We start from the raw sequence: 19536 nt of genomic DNA, 5'->3' as shown, positions 1-19536 counted from the left end.
ACTGGCGGGGGGAAAGGGGCTCGCTGCTGCTCCACCTGAGCCTGGGCAGGGCCCACGCCTCGCCACGGCAGCTGCCAGGTCAACCCACGGCAGCTGCCAAATCAACCCACGGCGGCTGCCAGGTCAACCCACGGCAGCTGCTAGGCCCTCCCCGCCGTAGGCCCAGCAGGAGCCCGGAACCGAAGCGCGGGCCTGCGTTCCCCACCGGGCGGGTGCGGCGCTGCGCGGCCCCGGCGTGGCGGGGAGCTGCAGCCTCGGCCCGGTTGGGACTCGCTGCCCCGCGGGGGCTGGGGGGCCGCATGGCGAAGCAGGGCCCCGCGGAGCCCGAGGCCCGCAGGACGGGCAGGAGGAGGAAGAGGAAGGCCCGGCGCGGCCGTGGGGAAGCAGCGGCGGGGCCCGCGCCACAAGGCCCCGGCATGGCGGCGGCCCCCCCCCGCAGCCCCCGGGAGTTCTCCTCCAACTGGAAGGCGCTGCAGGAGGTGAGGGGGGACCGGGGCACCCGGCTGGGGTGAGCCGGAGGCATCCCCGGGGGCCTGGGGCGGGGGAGGCGCCCGGGGGGCATCCTGCCCTTCTCTGAATGCGGTTCTGCTTTGTATGTGGTAATTACGAAAAAAAAATAGATATTAATGTGTCAAGAAAGTGCGGTGGGCAGGCACCTGGGATGGCCCGAGCCGGATGGTGCCAAGCAGCCATGAAAGGCAGGATGCCAGGAGCCCTCAGGAGAGGTGCTGGACCAGAAGTGGAGGGAAATAATACTTTTTTCCCTTTTTTTGTTTTGTTTGTTTGTTCTAGCTACTCAAGCAAAAGGCAAATAGCGCTAATGAGTCCCTTTCTGCGCGTCAAACATTCACGACAAAGCACCCAGTCAAAGCGGGAAATGGCCAGGGAGTCCCAGCTGTGAATGGGAATGTGGTGAAGGCCAAATCCACACATAAAACAGGCAATGGTTCTGCTAAAGACAGCCCTCCTCTGGCTAAGGAAAAATCCAAGAGCGTTGCAGTGGATGAGAAATTAAATAATACCAAAAGCGGTGGAAAAGGCTGCAAAGAAAAAAAGAAAAATGGCAGTATTTTAAAGGAGAAAGGTAATATAAAACATAAGAGGAGGAAAGCTGAAGAACATGCAGAGGAGCAACCCAAAGAGTGAGTACTTCAGGCATCATATGTGTATGTGGATATTTATTTTGGGAGGTGTACTTAAGGAGCACAGAGCAGTACATTCTAAACAGCTTCTTCCAGACCAAGTTTTGGGGAGAAATGAGACACATGCTGCCCCTGCTCCTCAGATATAGCAACAAACCTGCATAGGTGACAGTACTAGACTAATTTTCCTGGGGATAATTTCTTGATTTAAAAAATAAGTATGTTTTTTCTACAATATAAAGGTGCAAGACTCCTTTAAGACCATTAAATGTAATTAAATCTTTACTTACCAGGGCTGAAATCTGGTTTGATGACGTTGATCCAAACGATATTGAAGCAGCAATAGGACCTGAAGCAGCAAAAATTGCTAGAAGAAATCTGGGACTTGAAACAGGCCAACCCAAACAGTCTGTGGAGCAGGTGCTGGTTAAAGAAAAGGCTTCTGAAGGGTGAGTGGCATTCCAGCGGGAAGGATGGCAGCAGAGGCATTGAGATTATCTTCCAATAACTGTGATTTGCAGGTGCACAGCATAAGCTGACATCTCCCTGCATCTGCTGACAGATAAATTGCTGAGTTTCCCCAGTTCATATTGACGTGTGCACCTTGTGAACTCTGCTGTGGGGTCGCTGTAACAGAGGTGTCACCATGCTGTCCTTTGTCTTTTAGGCTGACACGAGCTGTAGCCATGGACTGTGAGATGGTGGGAGTGGGACCGAAGGGTGAAGACAGTATTGTGGCTCGTGTGTCCATCGTGAATCAATTTGGAAAGTGCGTTTATGACAAGTATGTCAAGCCTACAGAAGAGGTGACTGATTACAGAACAGCTGTTAGTGGCATACGCCCTGAGAACATAAATACAGGTAGGAGGTTTGTTTGGGTTTTTTTTTTTTAAAATGTTCTTTCAGGAGGGAAAAATGTAACAGGTTATCACAGAAACATTACTGGCTGACTTCGGAAAAAGTTTTAGACCTATTTTGGGAAATGGAAAACAAAATGTCTGAATGCTAAAAAAAACCCACCATGGGAAGTACTTAGTTTACAGAGTGGTCGCTAATGCCCTAGAAGAAATTAACTTGTGAATTATGTTATGGGAATAATAGCAATAGAAGCAAATAAACTTCCTATGTTCTTTATGGAATTCTCTATGCTCTTCTGACAAGCAGAAGATTTAGCATACTATACAAATGTATGTAACTGCAGTCCTAAGGATACAATTGCTTCCACAGCAAAGATGCACTGTTTTAGCTGCTGAAACAATTGCTTAGTTGTCTTATGCATATAATGGCAAGCATTTCCTTGTGTGGTATTTTTAGGTGAAGATTTTAAAACAGTTCAGAAGGAGGTCGCCAACATCTTAAATGGGAGGATTTTAGTTGGACATGCTTTACGCAATGATTTGAAGGTATACAGCTGCATGTTTGTTACTTTGGGGACAAGGCTCCAAAAGATTTAAAATTGATTAAATTTCTAACACATTATTCAGATGAACATACCTGAACTCCTGGGAACTACAGCTTTATCACTTACCTCAGTTTCTTGTAATTTCATGCTACATCAATTAGAGCCCTAGCCACTTGCTCACTAAAGTTCTTCAGCTTCCAAACTCTGTTGCTAATAGCACTGATCTGCCTCCTAAAGAGCCAGGAAAGAAACAGAATGATGCAAAAGCCCGTCTGCATGTTTGCTTAGTCCCCAGAGCTCAGCAGTCTGGTCATGGTTACCGGAGACAGCTATCTTATGTCATGCCATACCAGCACTGCAGGTAGTCTCTGCAGGCGGTGCCTCCAGATTAATTTGTTTCTCATACCCAAGTAGAACTGTGGTTCTTGAGCCCAGCCAGTGTCTGGATGATCTTGGTCTTGTTCATTCATGGGTTTGAACTGTCTCTTGCAACGGATGGAAGGAAACAGCAGGAAGCTCTACGTTCACCTGTATAAAGTTCCATGCAACAGCACACTTTTGGACTGGAAATGTAATTTCTTCTAGGTCCTATTTCTTGATCACCCTCAGAAGAAGATACGTGACACACAAAGATACAAGCCTTTCAGACAGAGAGTCAAGGTAAGAAACTGATGGGAAAGCACGCCTCATTTGACTCTTGAGCTGCTGACCCCCAGCTGCTAGCTCACTCCTACACTCGCCTCTACCTGACCCTGTTCCTTCTTTCCTACCTGAAATGGGGATGCCAGTCTTTTGTCATTCAAAAATCCTTGTCTAGTTGAATGCTTAGTGATTGAAATAATCACCAAGTTACATAGTTCAGTGCAAACATCACCAGTAATACCTGTGCACAAAATCTAGTGGCTCTTACATTCTTGAGCACTTGCATGGTCTTTGTAATGCTTTTCTGGACAGCAAAATAAGGTGATAGAGTCCTCCTTGTGGTAAGGCTTATGCAGTCATCTTAATGGTATCGTTTCCGTAGGGATATAAAAAAAAATAGATGGCTTCACGTTTCTGCAGGAGTAAAGGTTCAGATTATAGGGAGATACTTTAAATTTTGTAACTACAAACTCAGGTTTTCTTTTTCACAACAAACAAACCTTAGGATTATGGTAATACAAAAAATCCTTTCAGCAGTGCATGCATAAAGCTTATAATTCATTATTCTTGACAGTTCACCAGTAGAAGCAGAGATGTGCTGTACTTTGAGGAGTACACTTAAATGAATAATTTATATATGCACACACATCTATGTATGTTTTTCAAATAGTGCAAGACAGCACGATTCTACCTTTTCTGTTTCTAGAACGGACGGCCATCATTGAAACTGCTCTGTGAGAGACTGCTGAATGTTCAAGTGCAGACATCGGAGCACTGCTCAGTATGTATCTCATCAGAACATAACATTTTTGGGTAGATCAGCAAGGTACTACACATTAGCTCTAGGATCTGGGTTCAATCCAGAATGCTGTGGTTTCTATCTAGTCTCTTATTGAAAGTTAGCAAGCTCTGCTGGGACACCATCCTGCAGTGAGATTGTCACCTAAGCTTGCTTACCATTGCATGTCTCATAACACTTTGATTATTTTCTTATTTTCAACTATTTTACACAAGTCAACTGTATTTTGCTTAAATAGTAATTCTTGTTATTGAAGATACCCAGGGGAAAAAAGTAATTCTCAAGTATTGACAGCTTACCTTACAAGCAGCACCCTGCACCACTGTATTGTGGTAGGTTGCATAAAATAGCTTGAGAGCCTACTACTGAATCTCAGGAGCTAGTTCCTTTCTTTCAGTGGACGGGAGGATATAGCAGAGCAATGAACTGAAGAAGCAGGGCAAATTGTGACCACGTACTCTTGTTCACAAGAGTATCAAAAAGATATCTCCAAGATACCGTATCGAGTATTTTTCAATATATATCTATCTCAATGTATTTTCTGTATCAAGAGTATTTTTTCCATTATGGCTTTCCAGCTCACAATCAGAAAGAGAAATACGTAGCCTTGTGGTGGGCCGTGCAGTCTGAATACGTACTCATCCCCTCCACTAGTCACAGAACCTAAATCTAGAAAGAGATTATGAAATGTTAATTGAAAGGATGTATTAAAGTGATGGAAGATTTAGCTGCTTATTAACAACAATGTTCTTAAACCATGATTCAACTATGTTTCATTAAACCTCCTGTTGCTTCTGTTCTCTTTTAGATTCAGGATGCACAAGCAGCTATGAGACTGTACACCTTAGAGAAAACTAAATGGGAAGCTGCTGTTAAGAACAAATCTAACAACAAAAATTGTAAAACTTGAATGATTCTACCCTGTGTTTTTATCTGCAGCATTTGCTGGTTTCGTGTCACATTCCAGGGCAAATCTAGAAAGAACTCAGAACCGACAGCAGCTACTTCATAAACACCAATCAAAAGGCAATACATCTAACCTGGTACCTGAATGCTGCCACACAAGAATACTTCTAGTATCCCCTTTCTGGATGGTACCTATGCCTAATGCCTACCATTGTCTTTAAAAAATACTCATAACAAATGCCTGCATTTGTTAAGTACTTCAGTTAAATTTCTGCAAAGGAAACATACACTGAGTAAGTTTTTTTTTTAAAAAAAAAAAAGGTGGTTTTAAATTACACTAGATGAAGGAAGAAACTGTTATTGGTTTGCTGAAACACCCAAGACTAAAAATCTTTATTTCAGATACTTAAAAGTCTACAAAGTAAAGTGAATTCTTATTTACTGCTGTTAGTCTCACAGTTGTGATACCTAAGTGAACAGAATATATAACTGTTTATATATTATTAATAGCCCAATATTAATCTTTCTGGTGAGAAAAAACCTTTACGGTATTTCTGAAGGATCCAAGCTTTTTTTATCTGAACCAGAAGTGTACAAATCTTGTTCTTGTACAAAAAATTTCTTTTACTTCTGCAGTTTCAGAAGCGTTGCATCCACAAGGGTCATTATCTCCTGGAGAGAAATGTGAGAATTGTCAAATAAAAGGTTACCTTGTTGCTTCACTTATTTTTATATTCATTTATTAATAAAAACACTGTATCTAACATAGGTCTTTAAAGTGGCTGGTGTTTTAAACCTTTGTGGGGTCTGATTCTGCAAAATCCAAAGGAGCTATCATTACCAGACTGAATACTAATGCTATGATTTAAATAATCTAAATGGATACTGGAAGGTTACAAGGACTGTGTTTTGGAGATTTAGCAGTTGCATGTCACATGCTCTATTGCTAGAATGAGAGTGTTCTGGTCTGTCTGTGCTGTCAATGGGACATGAGGAACGATGAATAAGGTTTACAACGGAAGAGGGAGCTTTCTTCTCTTTCATGATTTTTCTGCATTACCTTCGAGCTGCAGCGTTCATTAAAACGGCACAGGCAATGCATGCAGGAGACACAGGAGAGCAAGTCTGCATTTAACTGTCTTTGAGACAAGTTATGTAAACAGCCTTACGTGTAACTAAAGAGCAATGTTATAAGACTAACCAGTTCTGTTGGCTTGATGAACAAACTTCTAATTACTAGTTTCTTGACAGCAAGCTGTTGCAAAGGTAATACTAGTGTAACACATTAAATAACTTGAATAACCTTGCCGTCTCTGGTGTCTCAACAGTTACCTTTTTTCAGTATGACTATTGTTGAAATTTAATATAAGTTAAATCTTCAGACAAACTGTGACAAGGGCTTGTTTTGTTGGGTTTTGGGGTTTTATTTTTTAAGGATGCCACTTGCAAAAAAATAACTGGATATAATATACTTATGCTTTATTCCTGTAAACTTTAGCCTGTTTTAGTGTGAAGGATGTGGTAAATTAATGCAATGCAATGTTGCAAAAGACCAGAACAGTCTTAAAAAAAAATTACAGCATAAAGGAAAAAAACCTTCCAACTACTTGTTTTCAGTAGTTAGAAATATTCTTACAAACTCACTCTTCTTATACACCTATACACTTCTGTAAGTTTCTGCACTATGTAATTCCAACTATTTGAAAATTATAAAATCCATAACCAGAAATAACAGGCTAAGCATCCAACTCCTATTATCAGGGACTTCTACATACCATGCTAGATGGAAACCGGATTTTTATTTCAGACAGCAGGTCTTCCATTTTCTGGGACAGCATATCCAGCACAACATCATCTGTAATGTAAACGAGCAGGATAATTGACGGTTACTCACAAGGCTGAAGCTAAAGGAGAGCAGAGAGAGGACAGATCTACACAAAGAGAAGGCAAGATCACATAAGATCAAGTTACAGTGTTGTAACATCAGAGTGGCATTTATAATTATTCAAGAACAAGTGGAATGAACTCTCGGTTCTAATTCATTCTCCCTTCTCAGATACCCAAGTCTTTCCTGACCCTGAGCAGCTGCTGTTACAGTTTTCTTTTGGGAGTGAAGGAGAGGAAGAGACTCAACAAATACCACACTATCTTACCATACTGAGCCATCTCATTAATCAGCATACAGATGTTTTCCACCACTTCTGGATTATCAAAGTGAAGGTGGTAGGCATCTTTGATCAGGTTTATTCCACTGCCTTTTGAATCCGTTATAAATCTCAAAGCTGATATTTCTGAAAGGGAGACAAACACTGCTGGGCTCACTGATCACTGCAAACTGCATTATCTGCTTTCCAATCCGCTGCTCCAGCTAGCACACATGTAATATTTTTTCCAGGAAGTCATGCCCATTACTTTCAGTCTTCCTAAAAGCTATGCTGAAGCACATCTGGGCAACAAGTACAAGACCATATATGCAGCTGACACTGTCGTGCAGGACAGAAGTGGTATTTGAATGTTTATTGTTTTCACATTGATTCAGCTCGACCCTTTTACACTGTTGAAACAACTTCATTGTAATATAACAAAACACTCTCAAGTTATTAATAGATCTGATTATACTGATCTAATACTTCTCACACATGCATGCTGGGTCTGTGGAAAGAAAAAAATTTGCACCTTCAGTTTCACTGTTTCCTCTTCCACTCTGTCCTGCAAGAAAAGATTAACTCGGTAGGACAGATGTCAATCCCAATCCCACTATGAACTCTTGAACTATACAGAGACATCCACTTCTGAGCTGATTTGCTATTAATAAAAAAAAGAATTGCTGAATGTTACCAGATAGCCTTAGAAGGCTTGCTAATGCCTGGCAGGCATTCTTCACCAGCACTGGTCTTTCTGGGTTCTTCCTGAGTGCATCCAGCAGAAGCGCTGTTACGGGCTCATACTCATTTTCAGTTAAGCAACCTTAAAAAGCAAACCACACACAAAACTCCAAAGCTTCAATATTCTCAAAAACCTTCAAAATGCTCCTCAGCATTTCAGATTTTGGCTCCTGTTTCTAAAAGGACTTTTCAATTATGTGAAAAATTACAAAAAAGCATGTGAAAGCCTGTACTGCAGTACAAAAGGCCAAATAAAGTCTTTATCGTGACTTGATCCAGGTCTAGGAGAAATTTCTGATATATCTTCTGTGCCAAGATTCCCTTTCATTCTCCAAGCCAAAAGGAATGGCCAGTCCTGAATATCCAGCTTGTTCTGCTGATGGGTACTTGAAATGAGATTGCTCAGGGTGTTTATTCAGCTCATCTTGGTGAAAACAATGGCGTTAAGCGCAGGGCAGCAGGTAAAGGTACAGCAATATTCTTTCATGAGGAAGAAATAAGACAGAGCAGTACTGCAAGAATGTGTTCTTTAGTGCACATGATAATGACAGTGATACTTTATTTTTTAATCTGAAATATAGTTCCCAATTTAAAAAGCAAATGGCATAAACCCAAACCTCCCAGCCCATGCTGCACAACACTAATGCTATGTTCAAAGGAGTAACACAAATGGGATTGTTGGTCTTAAGAGATAAGCTGGAGTGCTCTGCACAATGGGGGTTGTCGTAGCTGCCCATCGTTACAGTAATCGTTATCGGTACCTAGTTATATAATTGCTACAGCTCATCAAAAATGGCTTCATTAGGGAGCATTAGAGAGCAAGTACAGGGAAGACTGGTTAAGAGAGGATACAAGTTCCAAACTCTGCTGCCATCTGCAGAGCCTGCTAAGGCCAAGCAGCCTGTGTTTCAAGGCTCCTCACTGACAGACGTGGTCTGGCACACTAGCCTTTTCCATGCACAGGGGACAAGAAGAAAAGGAAAACACACCTTGGAGTGACAATGCCCATAAAGCTGAGCAAGCAGACTCCGTAACTGTCCCGTTCTGGAGGTGCTCTTGAAGGACCGCAGAGGTCACAGGAACAGCACTTTTCAGCAATGCTTTGTCTACATTATTCTCTGAATTACCGTAACAAAAAGAGAATGCATCAGTTAATCAAGTAATAATATCACAATTTGACTTACAATGTGCATGTATCAGTAAAACCTAATAGGTGATACCATTGGAGTACTGCGACATTATTTTAGTATGGACAGCGGCAGAGGGAAGGAATCCAAAATGTACAAAACCACATTCAAATTTTACAGAACTGACAGTAATGTTTATTGCAGAAAGGTGAAAACTGGCTCCTGGAGAAGTTCTTTGCCATTTAAATTATACATGGGGATCACAGTAAGAAACCTCCAAAAATAACCTCCTTTTCGACAGAATACGGTTGGCAGGATGGATATTTAGTTCCATAAATTAAATGGATGGTTTGCTGCACAGAGGGAATAAAACACACCAAGTACAATTGTGCACATTCTGTGCTTTCAGCCTTCCTTAATGATTGCAACACCATACACCTAGACAAGAACATGTCATAGAAACAAATCCCCTAAAAAACTCCCAGCATGGTCTCATTAGAAGGGGTCAGCTCAATCCATCACCCACAGCTCTCCAATACTGTCAGGTGACAGTAGTTTAGTTCTAAGGCAATGGGAAGAGTACACTTGCCACCTTGCCAGTCACATTTCTCCTGGAAAAGCAAATCTTGATGTCCAACTCAAGATTTACACCAGTGCTGCCAAGAGAAATGTGATTCAAAGAAATAAGGTGCTATTAATTCCAAATGCTATTCTGATACCTAACCTAATATGCTATTTTCACTGCACTCCCTCTGCTAAAAGCAGAGCAAAACCCACGTGACTGACAAACCAGAAACTGTGCGTACCCTTCCGTTACTGACGGTCTACTCATAAGCCATATCTTGGCCTGAACTGTAAGAATTTGACTTTGAAACCTTATCACAAGAAGGGTTGCTAAAGTCTGCATTAGATTTTAGTCTTCTCTCATATAACTCCAGATCACTTAAAGTTATTCTAGTAGTGCTGTGGAGACATCTCTCCAGAATGTGAGAAAGAAGAAAAATCCAGTCCCAGCAACAGGAATGTCTGAACCCTTTAGGCACAATACCTGCTGCCTTTCAGTCACATGACTCTAGGCACAATACTTGCTGTGTTCTACTTACCGCTCACAGCCAAGCTCCAGAGAACTCCACAGCAAGAGAAGCAGATCTTTTCATTATGAAGATAATTTCTTAAAATTGACAGGAGGTCTGGAATTACTCCAACTTTCTTTAGATTCTCTGCAGCAACTTCTGAAAACCAAATTATATGGAATCTGGTATTTTTGTCCCACTCACTGTCCTCGCAACAGACAGCAATTACATATTTAAACAGCAGTAACAAACCAGTAACAGGATACCATCAGCGGAACAAAAGAAAGCAAGAGAACAGACCAGATTCTTTTAACAAGATGCACTTAACCATACTGTTTAGCACAAGCAGCCCTTTCAAAAGGATGTTTGGCCATCCTTTTTCCTTACAGACCTGAAATTTGCAAAGCAGTAAAGGAACTGCAAGGGTATAAAATACTACTTTTCCAATCTTTGCAACCTAGCAATTCAAGCTACCTCAGCTTCAGAATTAGGAAACACTGTATAAAAAAAGTTTGATCTTAGATGGTAAGTTTATTCGTACTTGACACACTGTACTTTTTTTTTTTTAGATTACACCCTTGCTGTTAAATCCTTCTGTAACCATTTATAAAAATGGTTGACTGTTGAACTGACACTGAAAACAAGTAAAATACTATAAATATTTAACAATTACAAACTCAGGAGAAAAAACAAAGTACAGAAATTAAGTAGGATAGTTTCAATTCACCGTGGCACAGTCAAAAATAGAATCCAGGTTCTGTGCCCTCATTTTCCCAACCACTACTATTTGCACAGTTTGTACTTGTTTCTAAAAAAAGATGAAATGCAGGACCACTCTAGTAAATATAATTCTGTGAGTACCTGAAGCATCAGCAGTGTATCTAACACTTCCAGGAGTGTTATCTTACCAATATCTAGTCAGTCTTGCCATTCTCTACCACTATTAAAGTAGTACCTACAGACATCCACATCTCTCAGTGAAGTCAAGTTCTTAATTATATCTTAGATTAGATTATAAAAGGAGAAACATAAGAACATTCCCCAAAAGTGAACAAGGTGACCCACCACTGGCTGAAATCATCATCAATAATGTGCAGACCAACGAAAGTAACTCTTCATTTTCAGAGTGTTTTCTCACTGTGTCTAACAGACAGCTGGTCACATTCTCATCCAGGGCCATCACCACATCCTGTTCTAGAGCTGTCAAAAGTAAACATTTTAACAGAACAAACATTTCAGTTCAAAGCCTTATTCAGGCTTTGAATAAAGTCTGAACCCCCTGCTGCCAGACTAAGGAAAACATTCCATTAACAGCATTTCTTCACATAACATATCCAAAAGTTACTTAAAATTTTCTTTTGAGACACAACTCTTGCTATTTTCAAGCTTGTATCGCTATCAGGTGTTACTAAGGTAAGTTGCCAAGAAAGTGACAGCAGGGACCACACAAGAGACCAAAAAATGCTTTTATGGTTTTAAATTCCAGAACACTTACTCTTATTTATGCAGTCTAGTAACACTCTACGTAACATGAAAACAAACTTGGTAGCCTAAGATCAGTAGCCTGGTTTAAATTTAAAATTAACACCAACACAAAATTAATGTACGCTAGTCCTGAAGAAAGTTCATGAGCATCCAGACTTTATTAAAGCTAGTGATTCCTCTATTACTTTAAATTTATCCCCTAAAATCATTACTGGACCGATTTAAAACCTTAGCCACTACACCTAACTTTACAAGAAATAGGCTGTATTAATCAGGGTAAGTTGGAAGTCTCGTAACTGTACCGTGACTAAGAACTTCAAGCAATAAACTGCAACCATCTACTTGTAACTTGAGAGAATCTACATGAGTCTTCATGGCAAAAGTAATCAGTTCTGTGAACGCTGGCAAATAGGGCAAGGCTGCATGGAAAAGAAATTATTTGAGACAACATTCAGTTACACAGCTTAGAAGACTCAGTGAGTATATATACTCCAAGCACAACAGTTCCAGTTTCAAATAAATTACAGTCCCTGTGGACAGTGTGATACACCAGAACAACACTCTTGAATCAGAGAACAAAATACAAGTATAGATGGAACAATACAGAGTGAATGTTGTAGTCTCTGAGAAATGTCTTTTATTAAAGACAGCTGCAAACGTATGCAAGCTAAGTGTAGCTGGCACGTTCCTCATTAAGTCACACTGGCATTGTTCACTGGTCATGTAGCAAGTTGTGCAGCAGAACATTGTGCATGAGCCTAAAGCCACGCTTTTAGAACCTGTGGAGGGAAGTATTTCATCAGGGCCCCTAGTTCTAGGAAGACTTTGAGCTTTTGGAATACCTAACACAGCTATTCAGTGTATCCGCAAATATATGATCAAGTGTTGAGGAAAAAACGGATGGTTTTTAGAGATCCATTTTGGGCATCTTCAAAGCTGTGAGCAGTAGTCATGATAAGCCATGGTGCAGAAGTGCCAAACAAGTCAGTCAGATGCGTGCACAGCCTTGTGCTGCCATCAATAGGACTGAGTGAGAATCATGAAGAACCATTCATTAATTTTTTTGGAAAAAAAACAAATTATTTTTCTTTATTGATTACAAATATGCACACCCCTGTGCTTTAACATCATAAGCCAATGACAACACAACATCAAAATGCTATCACTATCAAATGATAGTGCATTTTATAACTGAGGTAACAGTGCTTTGAAAATATTAATCTTGATCTGAAAGATTAATCTGAAAGATGTGCAGATGCTGGGAGAACATACAGTTCCGCTCACACAGCTTTATTAGACACACAAACTAGACATATGTAGCTTCCTTTTGCTCTGTCTTACAGCCCTAGGTATTACCCCCCAGTTGCCCCAATGCTGATATGAATTACCTTCCTCAAATGTCAGTTTGCCAGTTGACCTTAGCTGCCAACTGAAATATCACTAAGTAGTTTTTTTCCAGTGCCCATTTTTCTCATCCAGTAAGACATCTCTGCTGTTCAACAAAAGCATTTACAAAACAAGTACCAACACAATCACATCAATTAGTGGCCTATTCCAGTACATTCCAAAAGTGAGAACTAGGAAGAGAGAAATTTCATTCTCATTTAATTCCTATTATCTCAAAACGTAAGGAAAGAGCAGAATAAATTAGTAAAGCAGTGCCTTACCACTTTTATCTCTTGCAAAGCTGGCAAGGTGCTGAATAGCTTCAGCCTGTACTTCTTCTATATCCCAGAAAGCCTGCATAAATTCTATATAAACCAAGAAAATTCTTCTAACCATCCAATACAAACACTTACAAAAAGCACTCAGATTTTCTCTATTCTGTCCAAGAACTGAATTTATATAAATGAAAATAATGTAATTTGTGATTGTTGAAAAGAGAAAAACTTTTCCCCTACTGCATCAAATATTTAAATATCAAAGTGTTATGATTCACCTGTATAATTGTGTATTTGGCGTTATATATTTTGTAGACCTGTTTGAATATTAAATCAGAACAGGGATAGGGGCTTTGAATGCATTATTCCGATAGCCTTCTCACATTAAGATAACTTCCTTACTTCCAAGGAAAATAACAGAGCAGATCCTTTGCTGGCATGAATTGACAAAAATGATCCTTCCTCCAAATAGCATCCCATTTTATTTCAAGTAAAATGAACACCCAATAATTCATTTTCAAGTAGAATACATGCTGACTGGAAAACACATGGTTTATTTCCTAGGAAAAATCCCCATTACATTAGTTTTCCTTATTACCTAGAACACTTGCAATTCCTCCCTCAAGGAGCACATCTATTACTTTGGGAGGCAAAGACTTTTCCAGTTTTACTGAAGACGCACCAGCAGCAGTTAGACATTCCCTAATAAATGGAACATCAGTCAGATCCCTATAATTATGAGAAACAAAAGCATTACCTGTAAGTTAGAACTAGTAAGTTACAAAAAAAAAAAAAAATAATTCTACAGGCTTTGTTTCATTTTGATATAAAAAGCTAATAATACTTCCTTGAAGACTGGATTATTTTTGACAATACTTAAAACAATTTACTTCAAAACAGGTAATGAAAGAAATTACACTGAGTAAGCCATGCCTCAACTTCAAGTTGATGGCTTGTAAAATTGTGTATAACATGGTTTGTAATGTAACTCTTCAAAAAAAACACCTCACACATCAGAATGCCTACTTCTGAATGAAGACTAACTCTTTGACTCTTAATAATGCAATTAGTCAAGGCAGTAAGATCAGCAGCCTTGACAATCTCTTTCAATAAGTAGCTAACATTCCCATCTTTGTCAAGGTAGGTGAGGTTTAGGACTAAAAAATAACAGACGGAAAGCATCCAGAACTCACTTTGCTGTGGGTCTCAAGCTGGGCTGAATCTGTAGCATCATACATAAAATTGGAAATAAAGGCGAAGAGCTGTTATCTCCATTTTGCAGTAGTGTTAGAACTCCCTCAAGACGGCCAGTATCCTGTCTAATATCCTGCAGCAATGAAGTTATCTCTTCTGCCTGTAAAAAGCGTAGTACCAGAAGAGCTTTCACACACTCATTTACAGATATCCTGGCGGGCCCATGACATTTTAAATCTATAATGAAACATTACTACATACATTCAGAACAAAGCAGGTCGACATGTCAAGTAGAATACAACCTAGAGACCAGATGTCAGACTTCTCAGTAAAAGAAAAATGAAATGTTTCCGGAGCCATCCAAGACTTGCTATCTGTTGAAATAAGAATCATACAGTCATGTTGCTGACATTGTACTATACACCATTTTCTGCATGAACTGCAGGCAATTGTTTTATAATTTAGAGATATCCTGCAGAGATTAGACATTTTTTACTGGGAATATGCCACAAAAGACTAAGAAACACACTATAACTAATCAACAATTTTCTAAGATGTTACTGCATATGTATCAAGCTAAAAAGGAATGGTATCTGTTGCAGTATCCGAGATTCACAGATGTATCTTTTTCAGTTGTGAACACAATTAATGCTGCAGGCAACTGCCCATGAATATACTATTCATACTTTAGAATACAAATAGCATAATGCAGAGAACAGGGAGGGAAGATAATTTTTTTGCTTTTTCACTGATTTTTCTCCAAGGACTACAAATATCCACCATAACTGAATCTTTTAAAAATTAAGTAAAAAAACAAATATCTACTTTCTTCCACTCTTATTTTCCATTTCAGCTCATCTGTCATAAGTGTTTCTGTACTGAAGTCGCTCAGCATGAAAGATGCTTCACCAATCACAAGTATGTTTGATGGCTTGAGATTTCTGCAACACAAATATTTTCTGTCAGCCTGTGAAATTAGAGTCTAATGATACTAACTACAGGTTGCCAGCATCTTTACACATTAGAAGGTTTAGGTTTGGGGGTTTTTTGTTTTGGGGGTTGTGGTGAGTGCTTTGGGTTTTTTCTGTTTGTGTTTTTTTATTTTTTTTTAATATACAAGTGATAATCAACCAAATGCTTTAAAATTTGTGATTGTGACAAATTTATCTGTACGTAGAATGCCATGGTTGTCTCTTACTTTAGATATACAAGGTATACCTTGTCCATCAGTCACCAAAATGTAAGCATTAACAGAGATGATAGATAATCTAGTATTAAAAATAGTATTAGAATTACAGCACATTTAAACACAGAGAAAACCTTGTTTAAATGGATAATTCTAGACAAAACTCAATAGATGACTTCGGAAGTCACAGAAAAATTATCTATATATGAAGTCCAGAATTTCTGCCTCCTACTCCCGCTTTTGGAACAGTAAAATTCACTGCCTCTGAGCAGCTGTGCTGAACCAACAGACATTGCAAAGAACAATGACCAGACAGAGAACAAGATTTCTACTCACCTGTGGAAAATATTTTGTTTGTGTATATAAAACAAAGCATCTACCATCTGTCCCAGAAACTTCAGAATCACCTGTTGAGGGGAATATACATGAAAGTGTAACCAACAGAATAACTTCCAAATACCTTTTGGAAGATATGTCCAAAACCACCCTTCAGCAAAACACTGGCCTTTGAAAGTTTTGGGGAGGACTTTGAGAAAGAGGAAATACAGAGTAAGAAATATAAAAGCAGTGAGACTGTCAGTTCAACTAGATGCCTCTTCATTTACCACATCTGTTATTTTTTCTGACTTCTGCCTTTTTTCCTTGATTACAGATGAAAGATCTCCTTGGCCCGAGTACTGCATTACCAGACAAAGGAACAGAGATGATATCTGTAACAAAACATTACACCAAAATTGTTTAATTTTTTGCAGGTAATAACATACCCAGTAAGAAAGATAAAACTGAGCACCTGGCCAAACTGATGGCTGTGATGTTCACTAATACCAAGGCGTTCTGAGAATATTAATCTCTCACAGAGGAGACTATATTTACTTTCTTTAATAAAAGATACAGCATGTTTGTTGGTTTGGGGTTTGGGATTGTTTTTTTTTTTTTTTGGGGGGGGGGGGAACAGATAACAAAAAATCCATTATCAAGCATCTTATGTGAAGCCATATGGGACAATTCAAGTCAAATATGCATCCGTAAAACCAACACAAATTTTGCCTGAGCACCGGAAAAAATCTGCAAGTTAGTCAAGGCTTTCAGCTTCCTATAGTGTCCTATAAAAATGTTTTCATGCCTGCATGAAAAATTGGTACTGCACGCTGATTCACATCAGAACCTGTGAGTCAGTGTGCAATACTGCCATGCAACAGACTCCAATCCATGTAACTTCACAGCTTTTCAGCATGTTTATTTAGGAGTTTAAAAAGCAGGCTTCTTTCAAATCAAATAATCTCTTTTAGTATCTCACATTAATGACCCCAAATTTAAACCTTCAAAAATGCTCACATGCCCACAACATTGAACATGTGTGCCCGTTTGCCCAATCCTATTTCATTCTCACCTCATTATCCCAAGTCACAAACAATTCCTTGTAAGTACAGATGTTTGGATGATGAAGTTTTAGCAAATCCATGGCCTGCATAGAATAAAAAAGATACAGAGAGCTTTCTATACAACTACACAGTCCTTCCCATTGACAGAACTCTAAATAATATCCTAAGCCAGTTCCTGACTTGGTCATGTTGCGTGTCTGATCAAAGTCTTGGAATGCGCAAGCTCTGTTACATATTTGCATGCACAAGCATCAAGTTAAGGAAAATATTTCACTAAGACTCTACTCAATGTGATGCTGTAAAAGCCTTGCAAGATTCAAGGATATAAACTGCTCCTTTAGGAGATGATACATAACCTCCTCCTTCAGTTCTTAACTTCCTAACCTGAAAACACATCTTAGAATATGAAAGACGAGATGATTTTTCTAGCGTAACCATTCTTTCCAGTAACCCCTATGCAAGCTCAAACCTCAGAAAACATGCCACTAGTGAGATGCTTATCTCCTTGAACCTGGTTTCCGCGTAGGAGTCTGTTACCAATTACTTCAGCAAATTTGCTGATGATACAAAAGATAAAAAGAATTCAACATACTCTCCTACAGTCGTGTTTGTGGCTGTGCAAATACAACAGAAAAACTAAGAAAAGCCATGCCCCCAGTCGGCACAACTGCATTTATTTCAATAGATGTGTACATCAGCAGAAAAATGGGATCAAACTTCATCAGTAAAGCCAGTCTCAGTACATCAAGAGGTCATCTCTTGAGTAGGATGAAGCATCTGTACAGACGTGCCTTCTCACTCATTTACAACTGCAGATATCATGCATACTGGACACGGAAACTAATCCATCATGTGCTACTTCACATATTTTGTTGACACAAATTTTGGTATTCTAGTAGTATTTCTGATGTTTCTTCTTACTCAAGCCACTGAAACAAGTTTGCATACACACACAAAAAATAAGGGACAAAGGAAGAAAAACAGTCAAATCATTCACACCAAAAAACATCTGAGAAATTAAGATATAATGAAATGCTAACTAGAAACTTAGTTATTGAAAATAAACTATGAACAGACCAAGAGTCTCCTTCAGCTTCAAGGCCAAAAGGATGAGCTTTGCTCTTTGTCTTCAGCACAAAACAATCTCTGAAAAAGGACTATCCTCTGAGAACAGCTATCCATTTGAACCCACATATTCAAATAAAAGAACAATATAAAGTCCTGGCCTGAGGTCAAGCAGAGGGCAGTGAGAACACCCCTCATATAGTTCTACCTGATCATCTTGACTATTTACTTAGTTAATCCTTGTAGATAAAAGGCTTTGTTCCGCTAAGACTTTGGTCTTTGCAAATGAAGTAGTAAAGCAAAACTGCACTGATACCTCCTTCAAGGCCTCATTTGCTTGCTTTTCTTCAATGCATTCAACCTGCACCAAACAAAAGAGAAGGATGAGTTTGTAATATAAAGGCAGGCAAACTTTAAGCCAGTACAACTGTGCCAAGAGGACTGGAACTGCAAACTGGGTATGAATTAGCGTAAGTTTTCTGTTGGGAGATGGCCAGAAACAGAGTGTTAAATGAATTCACACCAGCTAACCAGTCCTTCTCCCACACGGTCAAAGCAGCAGCAAGCCAGGTGAAAACACACTGGACAGACATAAATAGGCTGCTCCCCTTTGCCCAGTTTTAACCTCAATATTCTAGTAAAGTGACCTGAATGTTCTAATTTCCAAAGCAGCAGCACAGTAAACCATAAGCCTACCCTTACTCAACGGCCAAGCCACCTAATGTGTTCGTTACGATCAGAAGGGCCCATGGAAATGGCAAACATGCCAACAGACTCCTGTTTTCCTAGCAACCACCTTCTCACCTGCTTTATTATGTACTTCTTCTCTGCACTCTTCTCTGTTTTCAGTTCTGCTACCACTGCAGTGCCCAGCGCCCCAGGCTGGAGCTGCTCCAGCACCTGCAGCACAGGGGCGACACCGATACACCCACCCAGCTCCAAATAGCAGCACCACAGCCCCCTGCCTCCCCAGATGCTCTCCACACAGCACTCACCTCCAGCTCCCCGGCTGGGGGGCCACAGGCCTTGTCCCTCCCGGGAAACCCCCATCATTTCCCTCCTACTACTGGGAGCAGGGCCCATCTCCTCAGGGCTGTGCAGGCCCCGGTGCCCCCCCACCACGCAGCCCTGCCCTCAAGGCCACACTCTCCCAGAGCCACCGACAGCCCCTCCCCACGGTCACAGCACTGGCACGCCCGGAGTACCCACACCCCCTCCCCCAGGCCGCAGCCCCCCCCCAGGGCCGGGTACCACACACAGCCCCCAGCACCACCTATGGCACCCACAGGGCTGCAGCCGGCCCTTCCCGCCGAGCAGGGCCTGGCCCCTCGGCCAGCACCTGGTATCTCTCCATGGCGCGGCAGTGCCCGGCCCCTCAGCAGGGCAGGGCGGCTGTGAGGAGCCCCCGGCCCAGCGTAGCCCCTCAGGCACCGGGTGCCTAACAGGGCCGAGCCAGGCAGGGAGCGCTCCCCCTTCCCTTAGGTGACGTTTTCAGACCAAAAAGCTGCCGCTATACATTGAAGGAGAAAAGAAGAAAAAATAAATAAAAATAAAATAATAAAAACAAATTAGAAACGGAACGGCACA

General features: G+C 40.5%; 2 protein-coding genes across 8 annotated transcripts; one reads left to right on the top strand and one right to left on the bottom strand.

The window, feature by feature from the left end:
- The first annotated feature begins 211 nt into the window (after positions 1–211).
- On the top strand, positions 212–6194 carry REXO4 (REX4 homolog, 3'-5' exonuclease). 2 transcript variants are annotated; one of them, XM_080403032.1, is made up of 8 exons: positions 214–479; positions 793–1142; positions 1436–1591; positions 1810–2003; positions 2457–2545; positions 3130–3204; positions 3893–3967; positions 4794–6194. In XM_080403032.1, the coding sequence occupies exons 1-8, from the start codon at positions 300–302 to the stop codon at positions 4893–4895; spliced, it is 1221 nt and encodes a 406-aa protein (XP_080259158.1). In that variant the 5' UTR covers positions 214–299; the 3' UTR covers positions 4896–6194. The 2 variants fall into 2 exon arrangements, with proteins under 2 accessions (XP_080259159.1, XP_080259158.1); XM_080403033.1 differs by lacking the exon at positions 3893–3967 and having other exon boundaries at positions 212–479.
- STKLD1 (serine/threonine kinase like domain containing 1) lies at positions 5205–19522 on the bottom strand. 6 transcript variants are annotated; one of them, XM_080403022.1, is made up of 19 exons: positions 19289–19522; positions 18754–18849; positions 18266–18310; positions 16893–16967; positions 16108–16212; positions 15839–15909; positions 15142–15257; positions 14578–14690; positions 14316–14476; positions 13721–13851; positions 13129–13212; positions 11764–11880; positions 11042–11176; positions 10007–10135; positions 8766–8894; positions 7730–7858; positions 7045–7182; positions 6667–6746; positions 5205–5563 (listed from the first exon to the last, which is right to left on the bottom strand). In XM_080403022.1, the coding sequence occupies exons 1-19, from the start codon at positions 19301–19303 to the stop codon at positions 5516–5518; spliced, it is 1917 nt and encodes a 638-aa protein (XP_080259148.1). In that variant the 5' UTR covers positions 19304–19522; the 3' UTR covers positions 5205–5515. The 6 variants fall into 6 exon arrangements, with proteins under 6 accessions (XP_080259148.1, XP_080259149.1, XP_080259144.1 ...); XM_080403023.1 differs by lacking the exon at positions 18754–18849; XM_080403018.1 differs by lacking the exon at positions 19289–19522 and having other exon boundaries at positions 18754–19192.
- Between the last annotated feature and the right edge of the window lie 14 nt (positions 19523–19536).

Source organism: Falco punctatus (genome assembly GCF_963210335.1).
Source record: "Falco punctatus genome assembly, chromosome: 9".
In the NCBI taxonomy this organism is placed as follows: Eukaryota; Metazoa; Chordata; class Aves; order Falconiformes; family Falconidae; genus Falco; species Falco punctatus.
The sequence above is the reverse complement of the archived record's forward strand: the minus strand, read 5'-3'. Positions and strand labels throughout refer to the sequence as shown.